General features: G+C 37.6%; 4 protein-coding genes across 4 annotated transcripts; 3 read left to right on the top strand and 1 right to left on the bottom strand.

Moving 5' to 3' along the window:
- Positions 1-2,916: 2,916 nt before the first annotated feature.
- On the top strand, positions 2,917-16,980 carry LOC117573683 (mucin-5AC). The gene is made up of 9 exons (XM_034257029.2): positions 2,917-3,862; positions 12,146-12,786; positions 13,072-13,781; positions 13,855-14,074; positions 14,154-14,422; positions 14,498-14,659; positions 14,720-14,915; positions 14,986-15,072; positions 15,138-16,980. Exons 1-9 carry the CDS (start codon positions 3,028-3,030, stop codon positions 15,312-15,314), a joined length of 3,297 nt encoding a protein of 1,098 aa, XP_034112920.1. The 5' UTR covers positions 2,917-3,027; the 3' UTR covers positions 15,315-16,980.
- A 276-nt stretch (positions 16,981-17,256) lies between these two features.
- Positions 17,257-18,184, top strand: LOC117575225 (uncharacterized). Its single transcript, XM_034259353.2, has 3 exons — positions 17,257-17,467; positions 17,522-17,833; positions 17,888-18,184. The coding sequence occupies exons 1-3, from the start codon at positions 17,402-17,404 to the stop codon at positions 18,092-18,094; spliced, it is 585 nt and encodes a 194-aa protein (XP_034115244.1). The 5' UTR covers positions 17,257-17,401; the 3' UTR covers positions 18,095-18,184.
- Positions 18,185-18,190: 6 nt separating this feature from the next.
- Positions 18,191-22,727, bottom strand: LOC117574099 (mucin-5AC). Its single transcript, XM_034257739.2, has 4 exons — positions 22,338-22,727; positions 22,099-22,272; positions 21,635-22,040; positions 18,191-21,574 (listed from the first exon to the last, which is right to left on the bottom strand). Exons 1-4 carry the CDS (start codon positions 22,421-22,423, stop codon positions 18,329-18,331), a joined length of 3,912 nt encoding a protein of 1,303 aa, XP_034113630.1. The 5' UTR covers positions 22,424-22,727; the 3' UTR covers positions 18,191-18,328.
- Positions 22,728-22,797: 70 nt separating this feature from the next.
- LOC117574100 (40S ribosomal protein S25) lies at positions 22,798-23,761 on the top strand. Its single transcript, XM_034257740.2, has 3 exons — positions 22,798-22,910; positions 23,206-23,482; positions 23,558-23,761. The coding sequence occupies exons 1-3, from the start codon at positions 22,908-22,910 to the stop codon at positions 23,629-23,631; spliced, it is 354 nt and encodes a 117-aa protein (XP_034113631.1). The 5' UTR covers positions 22,798-22,907; the 3' UTR covers positions 23,632-23,761.
- Positions 23,762-23,769: the final 8 nt, after the last annotated feature.

Genomic DNA, 23,769 nt, shown 5'->3' with positions numbered 1-23,769 from the left:
CAACAAATAATCAAACGCAAATGCCCACGAGCCATTGGCGCATTTCATTTTTCAATTGCGCATGCGCCGCATTCATTTGATTTTTCCATTTTGTTTTACGAGTAATCTTTCATCTTCTTTCTTTGCCTTTTTCAAGTGTACGTGCTAAGTTCGACTAATGTACGTAACGCATATTTCAAGCTATGTATGTGTTATCATCAATAGTTTTATAGTAATTACTTTGATATATTTACCATATCTATTTTAGCTACTGGCTTCCTCAACTGATCAAAACTCTTAACGTACTTCATCATAGAATTGAATTACTCGAATTTTGTGGAGGATGGTTTCACAGAATTTGTTCAAATTTGAGGGACATTTGAAAAGATATCGATTAACTTTTTAATAAATAATTTTCTTAAACATATTACATTCAAAATAGTGTATCGAATTTTCGACTTACTCAATAAATATTTTGTTTATTGTCTTTAAAGCTGTTAATTGATTAAACACTTTAATAGCTAATCAATTTTAGCTGCAACTGTGCAACACCCTACAAAAAGCGTAACTTTCACTGCAAAAATAACACATACAAAGATGTACATACATTTATGTTGTTATGTACATCTATCGCATACACTTGCTATATACCTTACATATATATATGCAACAGGTAATGTAACGAGTTGACCAAAGCTAAAAAAAAAATATGTCTGAGGATATCCGCCGTGCCTTGCTGCACAGCACGGCGCCTCACGCATTTCCAACTTGCCGTTGTTTTCTTAGTTCGCGCTGTGGTTGTATGATTTTTATGGTCTTATTGTTTCGATTACTAGCCACTTCATTTTTACCCAAGATCAGGTTTTTTTGTGGTCTCTTGTTTTGATTTCGCTTTTCATTTTGCATTTTGTCTACACGGCAAAGACAACAAAAGCTTGTTGTGTTATATTTAAGATTTGGTTGTTGTTTTAAATTAGTTTTTGTTTTCACTAGTGTTGTTTTTGTTTTTTTTTTTCTACATGCTTCTTCTTTGACGGCACTCGAACGTTAAAAGTTTCTTCTCTTTCGGCTTCCCGTCAGACTCGAAATATTCAGAAATAGAATTTAATATTGGAGCTCCCTCTCTTGATAAGTAATCACTTTCCACGTGTCCAATTCTAATGATTGAGCTCATTTCCATAGTTAATTGTTGGCAGTAGACGTAACATTAGGAGAGAAGAGTTCTCCAAACATAATAATAATGTGATTAGAAAGTGAAAAGCTTTTAGGAAGCCACTAATTAAACTGAACAGCGCTTTGCCAAACTTGAAGTTTTGTTAAAAATATCAAGTTCATCAGCTAAGTGAATTGAATTCAAGTTGAACTTTAAGATTTAAACGAACAATAACAGATTTGTAATCGGGAATATTGAACACAAAAATTAAAATAATTACAATGGGACTTGATAAGTTATAAATATTGTTTTTTTTTTAGTTATGCTTTTATGGCTTCTTTCGAAAGTAGCTCACTTTAAAAATAATTTTTACATATTTTTTGAACTTGTGTTGATTATTTCTTTTTCCATTCAACTCCCTGTGAAGACAATGCACTATCAGCACTTCACATGCAATTATGTGGTGCTAATACGTAGATCCACATACCTATCTGTCCATCGCATGAGTATCTCGAATTCACAACTTTGATCAGCACATTGTGTCGACTTCTGTAACATTTCACCTGATTATTTACGTACTTTCCCAAGCCGAGTGCCTGACTTGAATAAAATACAATATATACAATGCATTTCAAATACAACTAAGTATAACAATGGGCGTTGTCCACGTTCCCACGCCCAAAATATAGTATGTTTGTCTGCCTATGTTTATAGTATGTATACTCATTTATATAAGACTGAATGTATTTGCACAAGATGTGTGCAAGAGTATGTACGCTTTTCATACATACAAGCACAACACACATTTCCAGTAAATTCCAATTCAATTCATGCGACTTGGTTCGTGTTTTCCCAACCCTCCAAAAAGTTGCTGGCACAAAAATAGTTTAAAATAGTTGACTAGCAGACACTCCGTATTTGGCTCGCTTTTCCTTCATTAGATCAGAATCACAACCAAATGAAAATTGTTATAAATAAATAGATCATGAGTTGTGTTTAATAACCTCAATCCATCGAGGTACAGAGTGTATGTAGATTAAATTAAAGCTAAACACACCAAAACTGAAATAAAACAAGCCTTGCGAGTACAAATTGTACTATATATGGGCTTATTTATTTATTCGATGTGCTTACAGCCATGTTTTTGTGTTTTCTCTTTACTCAGTTACAGTTAATGTGGCAAATTGACTTCACAAAATGCCAAGAAAAAAGGAAAAAAGACAGCAACACAATTACTATTATTACTACTTACTGAAAACCTCTTGCCTCTGTCTATCCAGTTGACAAATATGGAGCACGGCTTCGAATCAAGACAACCAATTTTTGCTGCTTTTTGTTTCACACTGCCTCTTTTTTTACGCTTCGCATTTTCTCCATAGATATTTCCCATTTGCGCTAGTATTTCTCTCCAGCCGAATTTTATCATTATTTGTAGTTCTTTTATTGCTTTTGCTTTTCTATTGATTCTTTTCGTTGGGTCTTTTGTTGTCGAGGGACCAAATCACAAATTGCGCTTAAAAATAATAAACAACAACAACTTTAATTAGCATTATTACAAGAGAAAACAATTTGCAGTGCACATTGTTTGCTTCGGTATTAGCCTCGATTCAGACAGGCCAGAAGTAAAATGAGGGAACTAGTCTAACCATTGTGGATGGGTTCAATTGTTCACTTTTTGCTCTTAGAGATATTGCCAAGGCAAATACAGTTTATAAATTTTAGACGCATTTAAAGCTATTTTTGATATTAAACCGTACAGCAGTGAACTAAACAGTCATTGTACCATCATAATTAAGGTCAAAAAATATAAACACAACTAAGTGCAGTGAAGTGAAGAAGTGTTGGTCCAAAAATTATTAATAAAGTTATGAAATGAATGAAATGCTGCATGGAACATGGTGACAACAATTAAAATCACTTGCGATGGCGTCTTCATCCAATCCAATTCATATCTCACGCCAACGCAATCGAACGCAGCGGCAATCAAAGGAAAGACAAGGGAAACAACAGCTGCGGCAGCACTCGCTGAATTGGCGGCCAATTCCCTGAGCAACGAGAGTGATAATTCACAGACGAGCAGTGGAAGTCAGACCACCGGAGGCAGCAGCACAACAAATACCAAAAAATCTGCTCGCACTACTTGCAGTAGGCGTCGAGTAAGTGGATCGATTGGTTCGCAGGATTCACGCCGACGCTATTATTATTTTGGCAGTAAGGATGTCTACTGGTGCAAACAGAGCTTGACCCGCAGTGCCAGCAGCTTGAGCCACCGCGAGACTCTTGCCACCGCCAGTGCCACAAATGGACTTGCTGTTGGTGGCCAGCTGATTGCAAAGGCTCGACGTCGACCACTGCAGCTCTGCAGTAGCTTAAGTGCGGCCTATGCACCACAAAAGCGAAAGGAGTTTTACTTTTGCGATAAATATGCTCCAACGTCAAGTGGTAGCGGGAGTGCTACCGGGAAAAGAAGCACTGCATCCTCGACGTCGTCCGATCAGCCGATCGATATACGTTTGCTGAACTTTTTGCGCAATGCACAGCGTAAATTTCAGTCAGTAGCAACGACAACAACTAAGCCAAAGTCTGAACACAGCAGCGGTAACAACTACAACAACGAAAGCAACACCAAAGAAAGATCGTCAACCAGAAACCGAAACAGCAACATCAATAACATGAACAGCAACAGCAGCAGCTCACTCCCGCCTATAAACAGTACAGATGATTGGTTTGGTTAGTACAGCCAATTACATTTATTTATTTCGTTAATCAACAGACTCTGGTATCCTGGTAACTTCAAAGAATTCTAGAGCAAAAATAAGTTTGTAAAAAAAGTCAGACTTTCGGATCATTATAAGTCTTGAAAGTATCATGTCTGTCCAAAACATAGTCATAAGTCGAAACAAGTATGAAAGCTAGTGTCTAGTGTGCTGTAAGATACCCGCTACCTATTTTGAATAAAAGCAAAATAGCGAAATATTATTCGTAAAAGATTATTATGTGGTATACCGCAAAATTACTCTAAAATGACGAAGGGATGAATTATGAAGTTTTACATTTGAAATATACCATAGAGGTCAACATATACCAGATTGTCAGCCAAAGGAGCTAAAAATTTTTTTTTAATAACTTCTACAATTTTTATCCGATGACAACAAAATTCTCAGGAATAATAAATAATATAGTTATTATTATGAAGGCAAGTTATAAATTTGAAACAAACTTGATCTGCGTGCAAACATAACAAGTGCTGTTGACGTTGATCAAGAACAGTGATAGCGACCTATGCGTTTAAAATTAAAAATACTGTTATAAACACAACTTCCAGATACAATTAGTTATAACAGCATAAAGTATTTATTTTTTTAATAATTAAACACTTTTTTCAATTTGGCTAATTCAATATTTTAGCGAATATGGATAATAACAAATGAAATTGGGTGCTTTATAAATGACTTTGAAATAGCCGTGTCAAAAGAAAAATTTAATAAATTGCAAAAATCATATAAATATCTTAATCCTACTACATTGCGAGTTGAATACGACCTTATAATTTGTTGTATAGCTTTTATTGGCTATTAGAACCTCACAGCTACGTGGCATGGAGTCCACTAAGTCTTCACAACGCTTGCAGGGATTCTGGCTCATACCTCATGCACAACTTGTCGAAGGTGTGGCTTAAATCTCGGGGATTTCTTGGCAACATAAGATCCCAATCGGATTTAAATCTGGCATTACATTAGTTTTTTCTTGACCAAACCACTCCGTGACCAGTTGGCCGGTGTGTTTAGGTTTCGTTGCTCTGCTGAAAAGTCCATATTTATTGGGGGCATTTCATCCTGAGAGTACTTTAGCATGATGTTTCTCAATATATTTTAAAAGACATTGTTGGTCAATGAACCCATCGATCTACACCACTTTTGGTGGTCAACGGACATATTGTCTTGAACCTTTCCACCAAATAACACCAGTTTAGACTAATTTTTGTAAAGGATATTATTCCATTTGGTTAGTGGCCAGTTCGAGTGGCGCTTGGCAAATTCCAACCTGGCTTTGAGATGTCTTTTGCCAAGTAAGCACCTTTGGACTTCGAGTGTTCAAATTTGTGTCCACCAGTCTTTGGCCAATAGCCACTTCACTTATTCCCCAACTGAGCACTGCTTTAATATTCCTAGAGGATTAGTTTAGCTGAATAGCACTACAATTGTGGTTTTTCGTATCGCTCCACGGTTTTCGGGCTTCGATTCATAATTTATGTCACACAGACGGACAGACGGAGATGCCTCCTTCTACCTGTTACATACATTTCCTGCCGGCACAAAGTTATAATACCCTTCTACCCTATGGGTCGCGGGTATAACAACTGCTATTCCAAAGTGCAGCCCAAGAGTGGTGCACTTATGTAAGAATATCAAAAACTGAACAAATCTAACGGGGTTTTTTGTTGTTTCCTCTATGTTCCATTTTACAAAAATAATGTGCCAGGGATCAACTAACAAAAAGGAATATGGGTAATTCTCTGGTAAATGTCGCGTGCGAACAGCTTTACAGTGACAAAAAAGCATAAACTAAAACAATTTTAAAATTAAGTGAAGGTTATTCTTAAAGTTTTGGATTAGCACTATTTTTAGAGCTAAGATTGATTTTAGTAACTTATTCTGTTTTACGATAAAATATATAAATTCGTTAATTTTTTGGTTTTGCGTACGAATTTGTTAATTTTTGCATTTATCAGAACAGAAAACAACACAGAAAAAAAAATTCCAAAACCATTCTTAGCTCTAATTAAAGTACTAATCTAGAGCTATAAAAATAAAATTTACTTATTTTTAAAATTGTTTCAGAATATGTTTTTTTTTTTTGTAACTGAAAAGCTGGTCGCACGCGACATCCCTTAGAGAATTACCCATATGCAAAAAAACCGTTGTTTAGTTTTCTTCTGTCGCACTGCTATTTCAAAGTTCACAGCTGTATATACTTTGTGGAGTCTGAGATGCCTCCTTTTGCCTATTACAACCTTTCCTGCCTGCACAAAGTTATAACATCCTTCTACCCTATGGTCAGCGGGTACAAAAACACATATATCGTGCGTATTAAACCACTACAAGGTATTACGAAGAAACTGAAAAACCCAAAGCAGCCCTGTGTCCAATGTCGCAAGTGCTGCATTGCATACATATAAAGTTACCATCGTCGCGCTTGGTAAACTAAATCCAACAGAGCACAATTTCGAAACCAGCCAAGAGCCCCTTCGCTTTGGTTTGAGTTGACATTGATGGTGGTTTTAAGTTTTTGGGTTTAAGCAAAAACCTAACAATTGGCAGTAGTCTCCAGTTGCAAACGACTAAAGCCTTACTGACAACTCACCCAATGAGTAACAATAAGGCGTTGTTGCTGAACAAGAGTATAAGTTGCGTGATATTCATTCTCAATTCGATAAACTGCAATTAAATATAATTTCTAAGCGAAATATACATCAATGTTTAACGGAAAATGTGCAAGGAATATGATGATGCCCTATTACAGCGATCTTTTTCTTTTCTTTGGTGTATGCTCAGAAAGGTAGTAGTCGCATTCTTAACTAACTGACGGACTGCTTAGGCACTGCACTGAGAGAAAGAAGTGAAGAAATTGTATATGCGGGAATTGAGTAGGAAAGAAACTACAGTTCAACACCCATAGAGGTAACAAGTACGTGAGAATCTTTTGTATTGCTTCCTCATTGTGTATGAGTGAGAAAGGAACCAGGAGAAGTTAAGAGTGTTGGAAACAGGGAAGGGAACGGACTGATGAATGAAAACACAAGAGCAAAGACATGTAAATACGAGGCATCACAATCATTTCGTGCAGTTTCGAGCTGGAAAGTGTAAAATAATAATGAAAGACTGAAAGAGATAACTTTAGTCAACTGAGTTAGTCTGTCAGGAGAAGCATAACAAACGGCTTGAATGAAACGAGAGTCGGCCCACTATTCACAGACAGACGATGATAATGACGGAGTGTTACTGCAATATAATGAGTTAAGTCAAAAAAGGAGGGAGGGGACTTGCTCTGCTGGCATTTTGGTCAACAATTTGCATATTACATGCTTTGCAATGAAGCTCAGGAAAAACGCAAGCAGACACCCGGACTGTCAGACTGACAGCAGGAAGAAGGAAGCCAAGCAACAAGGAAAATATATGAACCTGCGCTACCACGCCACCTATGTATATCAACTTATATGCTTGTGAAGGTAGTACTAATTACCTAAATAGCTGTGTCAAGTGGGAAGCCCCAGCATCTATTCACTGATCTTTGTGAATGGGTTTTCCTAATACTGACGCCTTGGCTGATAATTGAGTATATTTTTATAAAGGTTATTGTTTCTAAAAGACAGATCGAAATTAAAATGTCGTCCTCGTTTTACAAAATGAAGAAGTAACTATATATAACACATGGGCTGAAAAGTCCCGGGCCTAACAAAGAAAACACGCTTTTTTTGGATCAAAATTGGCGTTACTCATTAATTTAATCTTTATCAAGAGCATCGCAATCATTCCAGAGCCTCTGTAACATTTCAATATAAATTTTTTAGAACGATTTATTTTTTGCCTCAAAATAGGCTTCAATTTCAGTGATAACCTCTTCATTCTTACGAAATTTTTTACCGGCGAATATTTTTTCAGGACTGCGAACATCCAGAAGTCGCTGGGAGCCTAATCTGGCGAATACGGTGGATGTGGGAGCAATTCGAAGTTAAATTCATGTAGTTTTGTCACTGTCATTGAATCATGAAAACATTCTTGTTGATGGTCAAAAGTGAGCAAACGCGGCAGCCACTTTGAAGAGAGCTTTCTCATAGTCAAATGTTCATGCAATATTAGGCCAACATGTTCTTTTAATATCTTTACGATGTTAGTTAACTCATGCAAATTTAAATTTCAATCATTCAAAACGATTTTTTGGATTTTTTTGATGTTTTCTGGTGTGACCTCCCCATTTGGACGTCCACTGGGGTCTGCATCATCGGTGTCTCTACGACCACGTTTGATTTCAGCAAACCAACGTTTAATTGTTGTTTCTGATGGAGAGGAGTACCCATAACACTATTCAAGCCAAAACTGTGCTTGAATGGTTTTTTTTCCCATCAAGAAGCAGTGTAAGATTAGAACACGAAATTGCTTTTGATCCATTGTTTTGAAAATAGCAAAAGTAGTGTCACTCTTAGCTCAATAACTTACAAACTAATGAATAGAATATCATGAAATTTTAGCAGCTGTCTTCTGAAGGATTGTATTAACTGAAAAAAAGGTGACTGCAATAAAAATAGCGCCACCTATGTGTAAGGCCCGGGACTTTTCAGCCCACGTGTTATATATGTAAGTCATTTTATGCATGCAATGCATCCAAAAGAATGCATTTATTATTTAGGTTTTCCAATTGGCAGAAGCTAATATACAAAATAATATACATATATACAAAAGTAAAACCCCTTTTGCACCCACATCAGTCTTGCTACAAACTAACGAACAAACTGCCAACAAATTCTGTTCACAAAAATCTTATGTATGACAAAAATAATTACCAATGAATCATTTTAGTTAATGCGAGGCCTTGCAAATGAATTTTGTTGCATGTCCGGCAGATAATTGTGGTTATTTTTAAACACTTTTTCCTAAATTTATTTTTATTTTTGCATTGTATTTACAATACTCAAATATTCATAAGAATAGCATTTTAATAATGTTACTGACAGCTCGAACTGCTTTGTTACTTTATTATAAATCATTTTTCAACAATTTACTTCAGAGTAGGAAATAAATATTATTTCAGTTTTGACTTCTTTTTAATGTACTGAATAATGAGTAGCTTATATTTGTCAGATTTTGTAAAACCTCGAAAGAATAACAACAACATAAGTATAAGTTTAAAATAGTTTTTTTTAGTTTTGACGTTTCGATAAAAACCATATTTACATGTGTTACGTACTTTTTAGTAGCACTACCAACTCGTCTTTAATAAAGTATATTGTTAGGTAAAAGCCGCAAATGAATTTGAAGTGAGGTGAAGTCATCGATGACAGTTATTTACAGACAGCCACTCGTTGCCTCTCTACTGTCGAATTGTTTGTGTTAATATGTAAATACAACTACACTTGCCTCTCGTCTCAGCACTCTTTTCCGTTTACACAATATTTCGACTTTGTTCTGTAACAAGAGTGTAAAATGCTGAATGTACAAAGCTTAGCATATATACAGTACGTATACATATCGATGTACTTACTATATGCATACAATATGTATCCCTGAGTCATACCAGTGACATCGAAAACCGTGAGTTATGAACTGGGACACAATTTAAGAGAGATGCAGTCAGCAATGGCAACAGCTTTGTTGAAAGTGGAGGGCAATGATCAATTAAGAAGAATTTGAAATCAGAATGAGAGAGATAAAATCACGATACTTAAAGAGCAGATAAAACAAATAAAAACCACATTTTCGTATCATAAATACTGTAGTTATTGTAATTATTGTTATTAAAATTTGAAAACAAAAAATTATATTTCGATATTGTAGTTTTTTAAATCCAGAGTTCCATACAGACAGACAGACCGACGAAAATGACTATATCGCCTCGGCTTTCTACGCTGGTCAGGAATATATATACCTTATGGGGTCGGAGACTCTTTCTGCCTGTTACATACAGACACAAGGTTATAATACCTTTTTATCAGTAGTTATAAAAATGTATATTCTGCAAATTAACGAAGTATGATTTTTTATTAATATGTATATTTATTCAGTAATAAAGTTAGAGACTATAGTCCTATTTTAGAATATACATATAATATTTTGATTCACAAATTTTAAGTTTTTAACATTTTCTAAAAATCTCAAGATGTTATTAACATTAGCTTTCCACTTATTTGAACTCGTAACAGCAATAGAGAACTCATTAAAAACAATTGACTCTTGTACGACTAAAGTACGAAGTGATTTGAATCAATGACCAAAGATCAATCGGCGCATCTGACATAATATGACTCAACTTAATGATTTTCTGTATAATATAATATATAGTGTCAAAAAAAACTCTACAAAATAACTTGCTAAAAGAAAATTATTAGGTTAATTGCCATTTGAGGTATTGTTAGATAATATTTGGAGTGTCGGAGACAATATAGCGTGACTCTGATTCAGGAAGCGAACGATGCCGATAACGTCTAAAATAATGATCACTGCATGCAATTCCGTATGCTAGGCATTTTATAAAGTCATGTTAAAATGGTATATTATCGCGAGAGTGTGGCTAATTGCAATTGCATGAGTTTCTATAGTTGATTAAAAGACGGATATGGATCAAAATTTAAATTGAGCAAGGTCGCGGCATGCCAAAGTGGGAAGCTAGTTAATTTTCTAGGCTTTTACTCGTAATCCATAATTGGCTTTTAACTTTACCAACCTTTCATATAATCAAAACGAAGCCCACGATAAATTTCCGAAACTATTATATTCTCGTGACTAAAATTAAGAACTGAATATGCAAAAACTGTTTCCGCAATTAAATTTACATAAATTTTGGAAAATTAACCAGGCTACAGAATCAAAAACACGACAACAATGTTGTGCTTGAGAAAATCGAAACACTCCTCGAAATTTTGTTTAATCACAATTACGAGCAAAACCCAAATTAAAAGTGAATAAGTTTTTTTTTGCTTCACGAATTAATGGCTTAATTCAAATTCAAGTGCTCTGAAAATTTCATTACCAAGCATAATTTAAAGAGTAACGTTTTAGTATAGCAAACAGCCAAGGAATATCCGTCACAAAATAATTAAACCAAAAACGACTTTTGATACTAATGAAATATATATTCATCATTTATTTGAGCTTCGTATACCAAGCTTACAGGGTATAACGATATCGTTAGCTCAAACCTTACAGAAATTGCGCAGTAAAATTTTTAATTATGCATGTCACATGCAAATGTTTTATACTCGCCAAAATTACTTCTCATCCTCTCTCTCTCTACCTTCTCTCGCTCTTGATTTTTCTATCTTTGTCTGTCACCATGTGGGCGTTGCCACAGTGTTGACTTAAGCGCAGATACTTGATCGGCATTACGAGTAACCCAAAGCTCCGGAGTGTGCTCAACTGTGAGATACTCCGACTTCAATTACCGAAGCTCTAGGAGTGCATTTGCAATAGAAATGTCAATGTAATTGATGTTGAGTCCTGATAAATAAATTTTGCACACTTTCGTTGTTGATAATATGCCATAAGCAACTAAATACGGTATAACTTTAAATGACATGAATATTCGTTTACATTTAGAATTGACTTTCAATAAAACAATTGAATAAAGAAAAACTAATATTTATGGTCTACATCTATTGATAATCATAATGAATTATTAAACTACACAAATTCTAATAAAAAAAACATAAATATTTGAGCAAATCTGTAATGTCTAAATTCTATATATTCAATATTAAAGTCTGAGGATGAAGAGTTTTAATATTGAAGAAATAATTGAATGAGAAGTATAGAACCATTATTTAATTCCGAAAAATGCATTTATTTAGTTATACATTCAGTTATTCGTGAGTACAAAATATACGAGAATAATACGGTTAAAGCAAGGAGTTGCCAGATCAATTGCTGAATCAAGTGAGCTCATTGTGAATTTTGAATGAGCTGCATTTAGATATGAATTTGAACTTGAAATCCTATTAGCGAATTCATGAGTAATGCTCAAGCGGATTGTTTGATATGCTTATTGTTGTTGATGAATGCGTGTTGTATGATTTATGCATATATAATGAGTTAAACAAATAATAACAAGAACTTATTCCCATTGTATGAACCAGCAAACAGTTTACAAAAGCAGCTATAGCTGTTAACCACTCGTATATACGTACAATTTGAGTGAGTGAGTGTGTGGGCTATCTGTTGAGTGTATTTACGTGTGTCTGTGTTTTGATTAGATTAGCATGGTTTTGTTGGCAATTGACTAAAACATATTTCACTGTTACAGACGAAGAAGCCACAGCGAAGGCAACTGAAGCAAAGTCCAAGGAAACCCCATCAAGGCCAGCAAAGACAAGAACAACAAGAACAAGGACAAAAGCAATCGGCGAGAGTGGTGCGCTGATAACCGTGGAAATTAAGCAGGGGCAACTGCAAGACAAACAACTGCAGTGTCAACAGCAACTACCCCGAGTGATTGCGGCCGCAAAGCCGTCTAAAATAACAGCAGAAACCACAACAAACAGAACAGGAGTCGTAGCGGAAACCGTCAGCAAAGCTGCAACTTCAACAGGTGGCAGTTGCAAAGTCGAGGATATGAACAGTCACGCGACTGCCACACAGAACGGACAAACAACGGTCGTTGGACATCATCGCGGTTTCTCGCAGCCCTCAGTCGCCGCGGCAGCTGCGTCTGGCGGGACAGCTGGTGATCCATGGTATCTGCAGGCCACCGGGCATCAAATGCCGCCTACAGCACCCCTACGACACAATAAACGACCTGCGCCTCAGCCCAATTCAATGGGTGTTGGTGTTGGTGTTGGAGTAACAGGCACTTCACTGCTGCATCAGCATCAATTAAGCCAATCACAGCCGCACATTGTACCGCCGAGCATACCACCACATCACCATCATCGTGACAACAATTTGGTAAGTTTGACGATAAGTTCTCCTGCAGCTGCATTTGTATCATGCAAAGCCCATGGCAACTTTAAAGCAAGGCAATGCACCTAGATAGCTTAAGCTTAGACAACCGACATAAAACAATATCACTGTTGATCTCATGGAAACACACATGTCAATCAATATTGCATGTATAGGCAAACGAATATAAATAAATATAAATAAACTTCTAAACACAAGTATCTCTGCTTCTGCTGTGTTCATCATCTCTCCGAAATATTTACTAACTTGATTTGCATAATTTAATTGCAGCATCAGACACAACCGATGGGAGGAACGTCGGCGGGCGCAACAGCGGCAGCAGCTTTGCATCTGTCAACGCACGCATTGAATAGTCATAATTTAATCAACAAACATTCGCCAAAATCGCCCAATCAAACACAGCAACAGCAGCAGCCGACAACAATACATCAGCAACAGCAACATAGCATACTGTCAACATTTGCACCAGCGGGAGCATCAACGGCAACCGATCAGTCTGCATCTGCATCGATATCGGCAACCGCCGCTGCTGTTGCTGCCGTCACACAGCAGCAGCAGCAACAACATATGCAGCTTCTGGCCAACTGCGCTTCTAGCAATAATATAATGTCCTCCTCACTTACGTTACACACTGCTCCAGTCGGGGCATTGCCGCCAAAGAGTTTGGCGCACGGCAACAACAGTGGCACCAGCAGCAGCAGTAGCAACAACATGTTGCTACAGTCCACACAGCCAACAACTGCCGCGACAAGTGGGAGCAACATCAATAATAATAACACCAATATTATTAGCAACAACACTACGACTTCTGGCATGTCCACCTCTCTTCACAGTTTTGACATCAACGGCGGCGGGATGGAGAAATGGACAAGTAGCTCCACGACGGCCATGAATCATGCTTCTCTGTCACCCACAAGTGCTCCACAGCAGCAGCAGCATCACAATCTGCGTAAATGCGAAGTCAAACTCAATGCAATGCCGTAAGTACTTAAATGCATGGAAAAACACGAATTAGAAATAAAATTGATTATATTTATTTTCTTCTTTTTGTAGATGGTTCCATGGCAGCATAACACGTGATGAAGCGGAGCATTTGCTGCAGCCACGTGAGGATGGACTCTTCCTTGTGCGAGAGTCAACAAATTTTCCCGGTGACTACACGTTGTGCGTCTGCTTTCAGGGCAAAGTCGAGCATTATCGTGTCAAATATCTAGAGAACAAGTTGACTATCGACGATGAGGAATACTTTGAGAATCTTGGACAACTTGTTGCCGTAAGTTAATTGCAATAATCACCATCTATTCGCAATTAATGCTAAAAAATGTACCTTCGTCATCGTATCACTTTTATAGCATTATGAAGCAGACGCAGATGGCCTCTGCACCCAGTTAATCAATTGTTTGCCTAAACTTGGAAAACAAGAGTTTTGCATCAACTCCAAAGAGTTTGTCGACAAGGGTTGGGTCATACCTGAGTCGGAACTGCAACTAAGAGAGAGTATTGGAAAGGGCGAGTTTGGTGACGTCATGTTGGGCATATTGCGCAACGAGAAAGTCGCTGTCAAAATGTTGAAAGATGAGGGCGCTGTGCAAAAGTTTCTAGCTGAGGCATCGGTCATGACGTATGTATAGCTTTTCCATGCATAGACAATTACATCAATTTCTAATCTAAATCCTTAAATACAATATAATTTTAGTACGCTGGAGCACGAAAATTTGGTCAAGTTTATTGGCCTCGTTTTTACCAGCAAGCATCTGTACTTGGTAACGGAATACATGAGCAAAGGATCGCTGGTTGATTATTTGCGTTCGCGTGGACGACAGCACATAACCAAAAAGGATCAGATTAATTTCGCCTTGTAAGTGGCAATATGAATATATTTTTGACGACCAGTGGTAATAGTGAATGCGTTTCATAGTGACACCGCCTCTGGCATGGAATACCTGGAGGCTAAAAAGGTTGTGCATCGTGATTTGGCTGCTCGAAATGTCCTAATCTCAGAGGATTGTGTGGCCAAGGTTTCAGATTTTGGTCTGGCACGTGAGGAATGCTATAATCTCGATGTCGGCAAGCTGCCCATTAAATGGACCGCACCCGAGGCACTCAAGAATGGTGTATGTGGACTTTCATATTACGCACATACTTCTAGAGATTGTCAACTAATTATTTGTTTATTGTTTCTAGCGATTCTCCAACAAATCAGATATGTGGAGCTATGGCATACTCCTGTGGGAAATATATTCATTTGGACGTGTGCCCTATCCTAGAATTGTATGTATCAGAACGAAATGACTAACCTAACTGGAATATGTATAAATGCATTTTATTCTCCCCAGCCATTGGCGGATGTTGTGAAGCATGTCGAAGTTGGATATAAAATGGAAGCGCCTGAGGGTTGTCCAGCAGAAATTTACGAGATGATGCGCCAAGCGTGGGAGTTGAACCCTGCTAAACGGCCTACATTTGCAGAATTAAAGGTTAAGCTACAGCTACTGAACAATGCAACAGCGTGAGATGAGCATTAAGCTAAATAAATGGCAGAAACTAACGAAATGAAAAGATTGTTTAAAATGACTTGATTTAACACAGACACTGAACGCAACAATTTTTCGTACCAATAAATATATATAAAAATTTATTTATATATATTTATTTACAACAATTTATTTACATACATAATATATGCGATAAGTTTTTGTAAGCTTAAGCGAAACCCAACACAATCAAGCAATGTTAGTGAGATGCGCCCAGCTAACGATCTATATAATACAACATGTAACAATATATACTTATATATATATATATATATACAGGTATATTTACTGAAATGCCGCACTGTATTTCAAATCGATTAATCAAGTGCAAGCTGAAAGGGCATACGTGTAGTTTACTATTATGATTACAATTATCAATTATTATATACATACATACTGTACTATGCTGTCTGTAGTCTCCCCACTTTACTTCCCTCATTGTATAGATTTATTTCATTTTCTCTTTCTCTGATACATTAAATATATATAGGTATATATATTAAATATATATATAGATTTTTATGTTACAGAATACGGATACATATGAGCGCCAAACTGCAGGGCACTTGTAGTCCTTGACACCAGGTGCAATTTCGTTTTACAAAATTGTTAATATATTGTTTTTCTTTTAAATCATTTTCTGTTTGTAGCTCAAGCAACACAGCAACAATAAAAACTTGTTCAACAAGTTGCTGTATAACAACAAGAACAACTGCAAAATATATAAATCAAATTAGTTAAATTTAGTTACATTTTACATTTCTATATCTAATCAAAATGAGAGAAAATTTAAAAAAATAAATTAAAATCGATGTAAAGAAAATAAATCATCTTTTCTTCGATTAGTCCTTGAAATGAAAGAAACAATACAAAATGGATAAGAAGAAAACACTTGTGAAAATATGCATTACATAAATACTACTACATATAAATATAAAACAAATTACATACAATTTAATTACGACTCTTAAATACTTATTAGCATATGTGGCATGATTAATATTTAACAAACAGACGTATAATAATACATTATTAACTTATTACGCGCAAGATTCCAATGTACGTACATTTTTGCATACCTTGAGTCCTAGATTATTTACTGTCTTTTTATCCTTTTTGTTTACAACAAAATTTTTTTAACAGAGGAATCTCTTGAACTTTTATATATACATTTACATATGTATATTCTTACACCGCTTTAAAAATAATAAATCGATAATCGATAAGAGTAATTTATTTATCTATCTCATATATATACACTTAACAATTTACGTTTTATGTTGTCGTCCCCATAAAGCCTTGTACAATTTTGCTTTACACTTACGTTTATTTTATGTATAACACTCACACAAGCACACTAAACACACATACACGTCCATATACATTTATAATTAATTTAAATTTAAAGTTATTACATTTTTAAAATACGAAAAAGGAAACATCAATTTTGTCAAAAGTTAATTTAACAAAATCCGAAAAATTATATACAAAATTTCGCAAGAACACACCTTATACTTATAAATGGAATGAATGGAAATCGAGTTGGAGCTGAAGTTGGGGGTTGAAAATGATATGAAAATTTTAAATAAAAGAAGAAAATCATACATCGACCTTAGATTCGTTGGGATATTTGGGAATTTTCTTCAATAAAGAGTACCATTAATCTGAATAAAACTATTTTTATGTGTTACTCGCATTTAATCACGACATATACATATATTCCAGCAGAGCCTTTTTGTACATAAATACCAACAACATTTATTGTTTTTCAGCAGAATAAACCATTGAATAGGTTTAAATTCTAAATCTTGAATATTTTGTAAGAAGATTACGATTGTTTTCAATTTTATGATCATCCATTGGAAAATATATAAAACGGTTGGAAATTTTATTTTCAGTCTAAATTGATTCAGTTTATGTTAAATTGTTCGAATAATTTATTTATCTGAGTAACCATCAATAAATTTTCCTAAAAAACTTTAATTGTATAACTATGTTGATATGCGAATAGGTATAAATAGAAGTGGATTTTTTTCTATAATGGTTACTAGTGTTGACATAAAGAAATGAAACAAACGCAATTGATCTGGAATATATTGCTTTGCATGGCAATAATTAGTCATGCCGAAAAGGTGGGTACTTGGATTAGATTAAAATACAACCTTTCTTCACTTTTTTTTGCATAGAAAATCATTTTTACGAATATTGGATGTGCAGTTAACAGTAATATTTTGACGAAAATTAACTGTTACTTGGAGAACAAAAGCACAATTAATCTTGAAATAACGTCAAACAAAACCGATGTAAACAGTTTGGTAGGAATTTCGGAACTAAATTTATTTATTCACGGGCGAAACAAGGTGATGAGATTAAACGGTATACGTCTGGATATTTGCCAAATGTTGGGTAGCAATAAAAGACAAAACTTGGTAACATTTCTGTACAAGGGAATTCTGCAAACAAAGAAAAATCTTCCCAAAAAATGTCCATTCTTACGAGTAAGTTTCGGGTTGAGAACAAGAAAACCCATTCTCATTCCTAATCTTTTCCAGAACACCACTTATGTATTGTATGACATGAAATTCGATGGAAACTATTTGCCATATTACTTGCCCGAATATAATTTCACATTTGAAGGATTGTTCCATGCAAACGATATTAAAACTTTTGAAATTCATGTAGCTGGCTCATTTTGCGAATTTAACAACGATTGTACCGGTTATGCAGAACCCAAAAAACGCGTGACAAGAAACAATTAAATACAGCATATGTACATTACGGACAAATAAATATGCACGAAAAATACTTGAGCTTATTAACTTCTCAATTTATTAAATCTGATTACAAATTGCTGACAATTTATTTAGAATGTAAATATAATAATCTATAGCTGTAAACATATGTATAATTGAGTGTTACATTCATATTCATATTCAATTCAATTGGTCTTTTATCTTAATTCTAAAATGCTAAAGATTCTCCAGATGAAGTTCCTACTTCTGGAGACGCCTTGTGGCGCGTCTTATTGGTCGATTTTCCGGTGTGTTAGGCAATGCGAATACATTACCGCTGTTCACTTGCTGTGCCGTGGGGCCTCCATGCATATCGGGCCTAGGTGCGTTTCCTGGAACTGGTGACGTTGTGCTACCGAAATTAAATGCTGGTCCACCGTGTGTGGGAGCTGGGGTGGGGCTGGCAAAAATATTTGGAGTTGGTGTCGTGGCTGAAGTGGCACCGAATGCAAACGGTTTGGGGGTGCTGTTCATCTGAGGCAGAGATGTGGCACCTCCAAATGCAAATGGAGCATTAGCATTTGCCGGTGCTGGCGCAACGCCATTACTATTGTTTGTTGTCGAGAAGAAACCACCTGGCTTGTTTTGTTGTTGCTGTGTAGCGGCTACAGCACTTGCAAATAGATTACCTCCCATGGGTGAGGCGACATCACTTGCTGGCGGACCTGCCCCAAATGTAAACGGTTTGCTAACAGGCGCCGCTGGTGTTGCAAAGCCCCCAAATGCAGTAGGTGCTGGTGCGGTTGTTCCTGTTGATGTCATTGAGGGAACGTGATTGCCGCCAAAATTAAAACTCGGATTAACAACGCTTGTGGCTGCCAGTGTGCCAAACAAATTGACGGATTCATTTTTCTGAGCTACAGCGGCAAAAGAGAAACCTCCGCCTCCGCCTCCAGGCGCCGCTGCTACTGTTGACTGCGGCTGTTGCTCCGTTGCGGCAGCGGTACCGCCAAATGTAAATGGTTTAGCTGCAGTTGCATTCTCCGTTGTGCCGCTACCAAATATGGGGGTCTGCTTGGGCGTGGCATTGAAACTAAAGCTGTTTTTATTCGCTGCTGGTGGAGCAGTTGGCGTAGCACTAAAATTTAAGCTGCTCGATGCTGTAGCTGTTGCTGGAGTCTTCGTCGTGATTCCTCCAGTCCCTCCGCCAAAGCTGAATACATTGGTTTTATTGCTAGTGGGCAATGAAAATGGTGTGGCCTTTGCCACAGGCTTCACAACTGCTGGAGTGCCTCCAGTTCCACTTGCTGCAAAGGTGAATATACCCGGACTGTTATTAGAAGAAGTTGACGCAGCCAGTGGAGCTGTTGTTGTTGCTGTTGTAGCACTGTTAAAACTAAATGAAGGCGTTGCCACTGCCTGGCCAAAAATTGGTGTACCCGTTGGTACAATTGCCCCAGCAACACTGGGTGTGGTCGTGCTCGTATTGGTGCCAAAACTAAAAGCTTTGCTTGCTGCCGTAGTGTTCTGTACGTTTGTTGGAGCAGCTGTTGATGTCGGGGCCTTAAAAGTATTGTCTAAATTCTGGCTACTGTCAGACACCGTTTCCAAAGGCTTTGGAGCCCAATTATCCATTTTAAACGCTGGCACAGCTTTGTTGTTGCTAATATTGCCAAATGAGAATGTTGTTGTTTTATTGGTGGTTGTCGAGTCTGCTACCATTGTTGACTTTGTTGGTGCAGCACTGCCAAAAGTAAACATTAAAGATTTAGCTGACGCATCAGTTGCAGTTGTTGGTACTGCTGTTGCCGCAGAAGCTGCTGGTGTTGTAGCGTTACAAAATGTAAACGTTGGTGATGTGATTGGTGACGTTGTCACACTCACTGCAGAAGCATTAGTCGTTGTTGCAGCTGTGACTGTCGTATTACCAAACGAGAATACTCCTGTGCTTGTTGTGGTGCTTGTTAATACAGGCACAGTTGGAGCTATCGACTTTTTTATCGAGGCAGCTTCGTTTTGATTCGTTGTATCTGCTGTCTTTGAACTAGCAAATGTAATGGGTGCAGTTGCGGCATTGGTCGTATTTGTTGTCAGCTTAAGTCCACTTAGAACAGAACTGCTATTTGCTTTCAGATTTGATGACACTTCGCTGTTAGCTGGTGGTAAGGGTTTTGCGGTGGTCGCCGAGTTGTTGAATGAAATCAAATTTAAGCTATTGTTTGATGTTTGCGCTGTGCTCGATGCAGGGGTTATGGTCGTCATGCTTAATATAACTGACTTTGTTGTTGGTATTACTGTTTCTGCTGCTGTAGTTGTTGGTATTGCTGTTACTGTGGATGCAGAAATTGCTATTTTTGCATCTGCTGGCTTCGTAATTGTTGCATCTGATGCTGCTGTTGTTAATGTTGTTGAAGTTGTTTTTTCCGATGATGTCCCTGTTATCGTTGGCGTTGTTGCCGTTACTGTTGTCACAACAAGTGTTGCCGCTGTTGTCGTCGTCACTATCGGCTGTAGTTGCTTTGCATCTGGTTCATCACTTAGTCGCGCCTCTGACTCCGCATCGTTTTGATAAATTTCCCCTTTTAAGCTGCTTAACATAAGTGCCAATTTGGTTTTTTGTGTTCGCTCCACATGGGAATTCTTGATACCATTGAATGAATTCTGTTGCTTAGGTTTAACGAAATGTATGCCCGCATATTCACCAGCATCCACATCGGTATCAGGACTCTCTGCACCAACTGTGCGCTCCGGTTGCTTCCATTGTAGCTGCTGCGTGTTGAACAATGTCAGTTTTGGCCTCGGTGATGCTGTCGCTACCGTCTCCGTTTTTTCCTGGATTATTGCTTGTGGCAAAGTCGGCGCCGAGACCGCACGCTGTGCTGGCGTTGCTGGCAAAGTTGTAATAGGTGTACTCTGTGACTTTGTTAAATGCTCCAGCCGTAAATCGGCTGCCGTTGGCTGCCGACGCTGTATTTTGGCTGCATGTTGTGTGGGCGAATTGTCAGGCGATCTGCTGCCACCGCTTGTCGCGAAACTTGTGTTGCCAGTGTCCAAGCGCACTTTCTCACGCATATCGTAGAGTTTTCTCTTATTGCTATGCAGCTTACTGGAGCTCAGCGAACTGCTAATATCGTTGCTGTAACTGCAATTGCGACGCTTTGCTATCTGTTCCGGCGATTGCTGCGGCGAGTGGTTGTTGTTGCTACCTCCATATTTCATATGAAGTTGATTTTGCTGTTGCTGCTGCTGTAGTTGGTGGTTTTGCAGATGTTGCTGTTGCTGCTGCTGCAGATGGTGGTGCTGCAGTGGGAGAACTATTGGTGAATGATGCATACGCAAAGGCACCGCGACACTCAATTCACGATGTCGTTTAACTCCAGTTGGCGTTTGCAGCGCCGACAACGGTTGTGAATGTGGATAAGGATGTGAATGCATATTATGATGATCGACAAAGTCTACCACGCGATTACAACTCTTTTTGGTGTTGTACTCATTTTGTTGAATATCCTGTAAACATTTGTGGCTAATTAAACCGCTGGAACTTGCACTCGAAATTGGTTGACTTACGTCACTATTAATACGCTTACGCGATATCTCCTTTAACTCCTCCAGGACGCTGCGTGTGGGTTCGTTTTCGTGTTCCAACGGCTGCGGATGCAGAATGGGACGATTTTCGCGTGAAAGCTGATCACTGCACTTCTCGATTCCCAACAACGAATTCGAACGCAATAAACTGGGCAGAGTGTTGCCGCAATAAAAACTGCGCTCTGGTGGCGCTATTCGTGTCATTGATAATGACGGCAGACTGGGCTTATGGCTGAGAGGCGATGTAGCGATGCTGCTGCGTCGAGGCTGTATAATTGGCTGATGTATATGGTTAAAGGACATGCTTCGTTGCAGACCGCCTCGACTCTCCATATGGTATTTCACAATGCGGGAGGCCAAACCGCTGCTGTGCACGTCTGCATAGGTTCTAATGCGTGGAAATCATTAATTATTTATTAAATAATTATTTACATTCTGTTACTTACTTTGGATCAACTTGGCTAAGATTTAACCTTTGACGCGTCCCTCTGGAGATATTCGTTGATGTTTGATGCAGGGTATTATTTTGTGGAGCCTCATTTGCATAACTTCCATTGAGACAAACGCTCGAATTGCTGCGATGTTTCGGACTTAGCTGGCATATTGTTGGCCGACTCAAGCTAGACAACAAGTTGGCAATGTTAATTCACTGGCGGTTAGATGCTGCTATGATTTTGTTACTTACGTTGACTGTCCATCTATCCATGTGGAATCAGCAATTGGATTTGATAGTCGTGCGGAATTAATACTTAAGCTGAAACGGTGATCCATTGGAATTCAAGTGAGTTCAGAATTATAATTGTAACAATCTCGTTTGATAAATTTGTCTCACAATGTGAAATTCCAAACACACGCTGATGATGAAGAAACATCGATCACACTTTCGATAAAATTTAAATGTTAATAAACATCGATAATTCAGGGTTTCGAAATTTCTGAAATTTTTTCAGCCTGACACATCAAACACTTGCGATATATACCAAAGCCCCAGAGCAGATACTAGTGTTTTTCAGCGTTATAATCAATTGGTTTTTTTAATTTAAGAAAAAAAGAAAAAAAAATGATCTGACTTTGTATACATGATAATAATAAGACTGCATTATTTTCCGGATTTGCCAACCAATGACCGCACCAAATTCTAAAAATGGTCACATTGCTATTCATGCCCTAGGGCTGCCACCTATCGATTAATTTTCACAACGCATGGTAACTCTATCAATTTCCGTCCTCCATCTTTCTGCATTGAATCTTCACGATGGTGAGTTCGGCTGCTGTAGTTTTTATAAAAATATTTTGTATTGGACGTGAAAATAGCTTCAAAATTGACAAATGATCAACACAAAATGTTTGGACTGAATTGTGCTTTAAGATTTGTGATGGATAATGCCATATCATTAAGTGAAACCATCCATTCATGTTACAAACAAACATGTAGAGACCATAACCTCGAAAGCGAATGTCCCTCACATACAATAAAGCGTATTAGTGCGGCAATTATAATAGTATTTTGTGACCTGTTTTAAAAGTGTCTCATTTTTTGTTATTTTCTATAGCCGCCTAAGAAGGACGCAAAGTCGTCGGCCAAGCAGCCGCAAAAAACACAGAAGAAGAAGGAGGGCTCAGGCGGCGGCAAGGCCAAGAAGAAGAAGTGGTCCAAAGGCAAAGTCAGGGATAAGCTGAACAACCAAGTTTTGTTCGATAAGGCTACTTATGAGAAGCTGTACAAGGAGGTGCCCGCCTACAAGCTTATCACGCCCTCCGTTGTCTCTGAGCGTTTGAAGATTCGCGGTTCTTTGGCCAAGCGTGCTCTGATTGAGCTGCGCGAAAAGGGTAAGAATTTTGGATTTGATAGATTGACATTCTCATAGTCAATGTTGCTAATGTGCTGTCCTTTAATGTTTACAGGTCTGATCAAGCAGGTCGTGCAACATCATTCCCAGGTTATCTACACACGTGCTACCAAGGGTGATGAGGCGTAAACTTTACAACATATGTTCAGTAGTCTCATTCGGATTTTACAATTTAACATGAATTGTATGAAAAAAGTACTACGACTATACTGCTATGTGTAGTAGAGTTTTTAATAAACTTGCTTTTTGATGTAAGGAATACATGCG

The sequence above is a fragment of the Drosophila albomicans genome, chromosome 2R, assembly GCF_009650485.2.
Source record: "Drosophila albomicans strain 15112-1751.03 chromosome 2R, ASM965048v2, whole genome shotgun sequence".
In the NCBI taxonomy this organism is placed as follows: domain Eukaryota; kingdom Metazoa; phylum Arthropoda; class Insecta; order Diptera; family Drosophilidae; genus Drosophila; species Drosophila albomicans.
This window is presented reverse-complemented; position numbering and strand designations above follow the sequence as displayed.

Excerpts from the sequence above, each read along its gene's own strand:
- LOC117573683 (XM_034257029.2), top strand. The coding sequence starts at position 3,028 with ATGGTGACAACAATTAAAATCACTTGCGATGGCGTCTTCATCCAATCC. Across the intron at positions 12,787-13,071 it reads ATCATCGTGACAACAATTTG|CATCAGACACAACCGATGGG; the intron begins GTAAGTTTGACG and ends ATTTAATTGCAG. Across the intron at positions 14,423-14,497 it reads GCTGAGGCATCGGTCATGAC|TACGCTGGAGCACGAAAATT; the intron begins GTATGTATAGCT and ends ATATAATTTTAG.
- LOC117574099 (XM_034257739.2), bottom strand. The coding sequence starts at position 22,423 with ATGGATCACCGTTTCAGCTTAAGTATTAATTCCGCACGACTATCAAAT. Across the intron at positions 22,273-22,337 it reads TGGATAGATGGACAGTCAAC|CTTGAGTCGGCCAACAATAT; the intron begins GTAAGTAACAAA and ends CTTGTTGTCTAG. Across the intron at positions 21,575-21,634 it reads GTAAGCGTATTAATAGTGAC|GATATTCAACAAAATGAGTA; the intron begins GTAAGTCAACCA and ends AAATGTTTACAG.
- LOC117575225 (XM_034259353.2), top strand. The coding sequence starts at position 17,402 with ATGAAACAAACGCAATTGATCTGGAATATATTGCTTTGCATGGCAATA. Across the intron at positions 17,468-17,521 it reads TAATTAGTCATGCCGAAAAG|AAAATCATTTTTACGAATAT; the intron begins GTGGGTACTTGG and ends TTTTTTGCATAG. Across the intron at positions 17,834-17,887 it reads AAAAATGTCCATTCTTACGA|AACACCACTTATGTATTGTA; the intron begins GTAAGTTTCGGG and ends AATCTTTTCCAG.
- LOC117574100 (XM_034257740.2), top strand. Across the intron at positions 23,483-23,557 it reads GATTGAGCTGCGCGAAAAGG|GTCTGATCAAGCAGGTCGTG; the intron begins GTAAGAATTTTG and ends TAATGTTTACAG.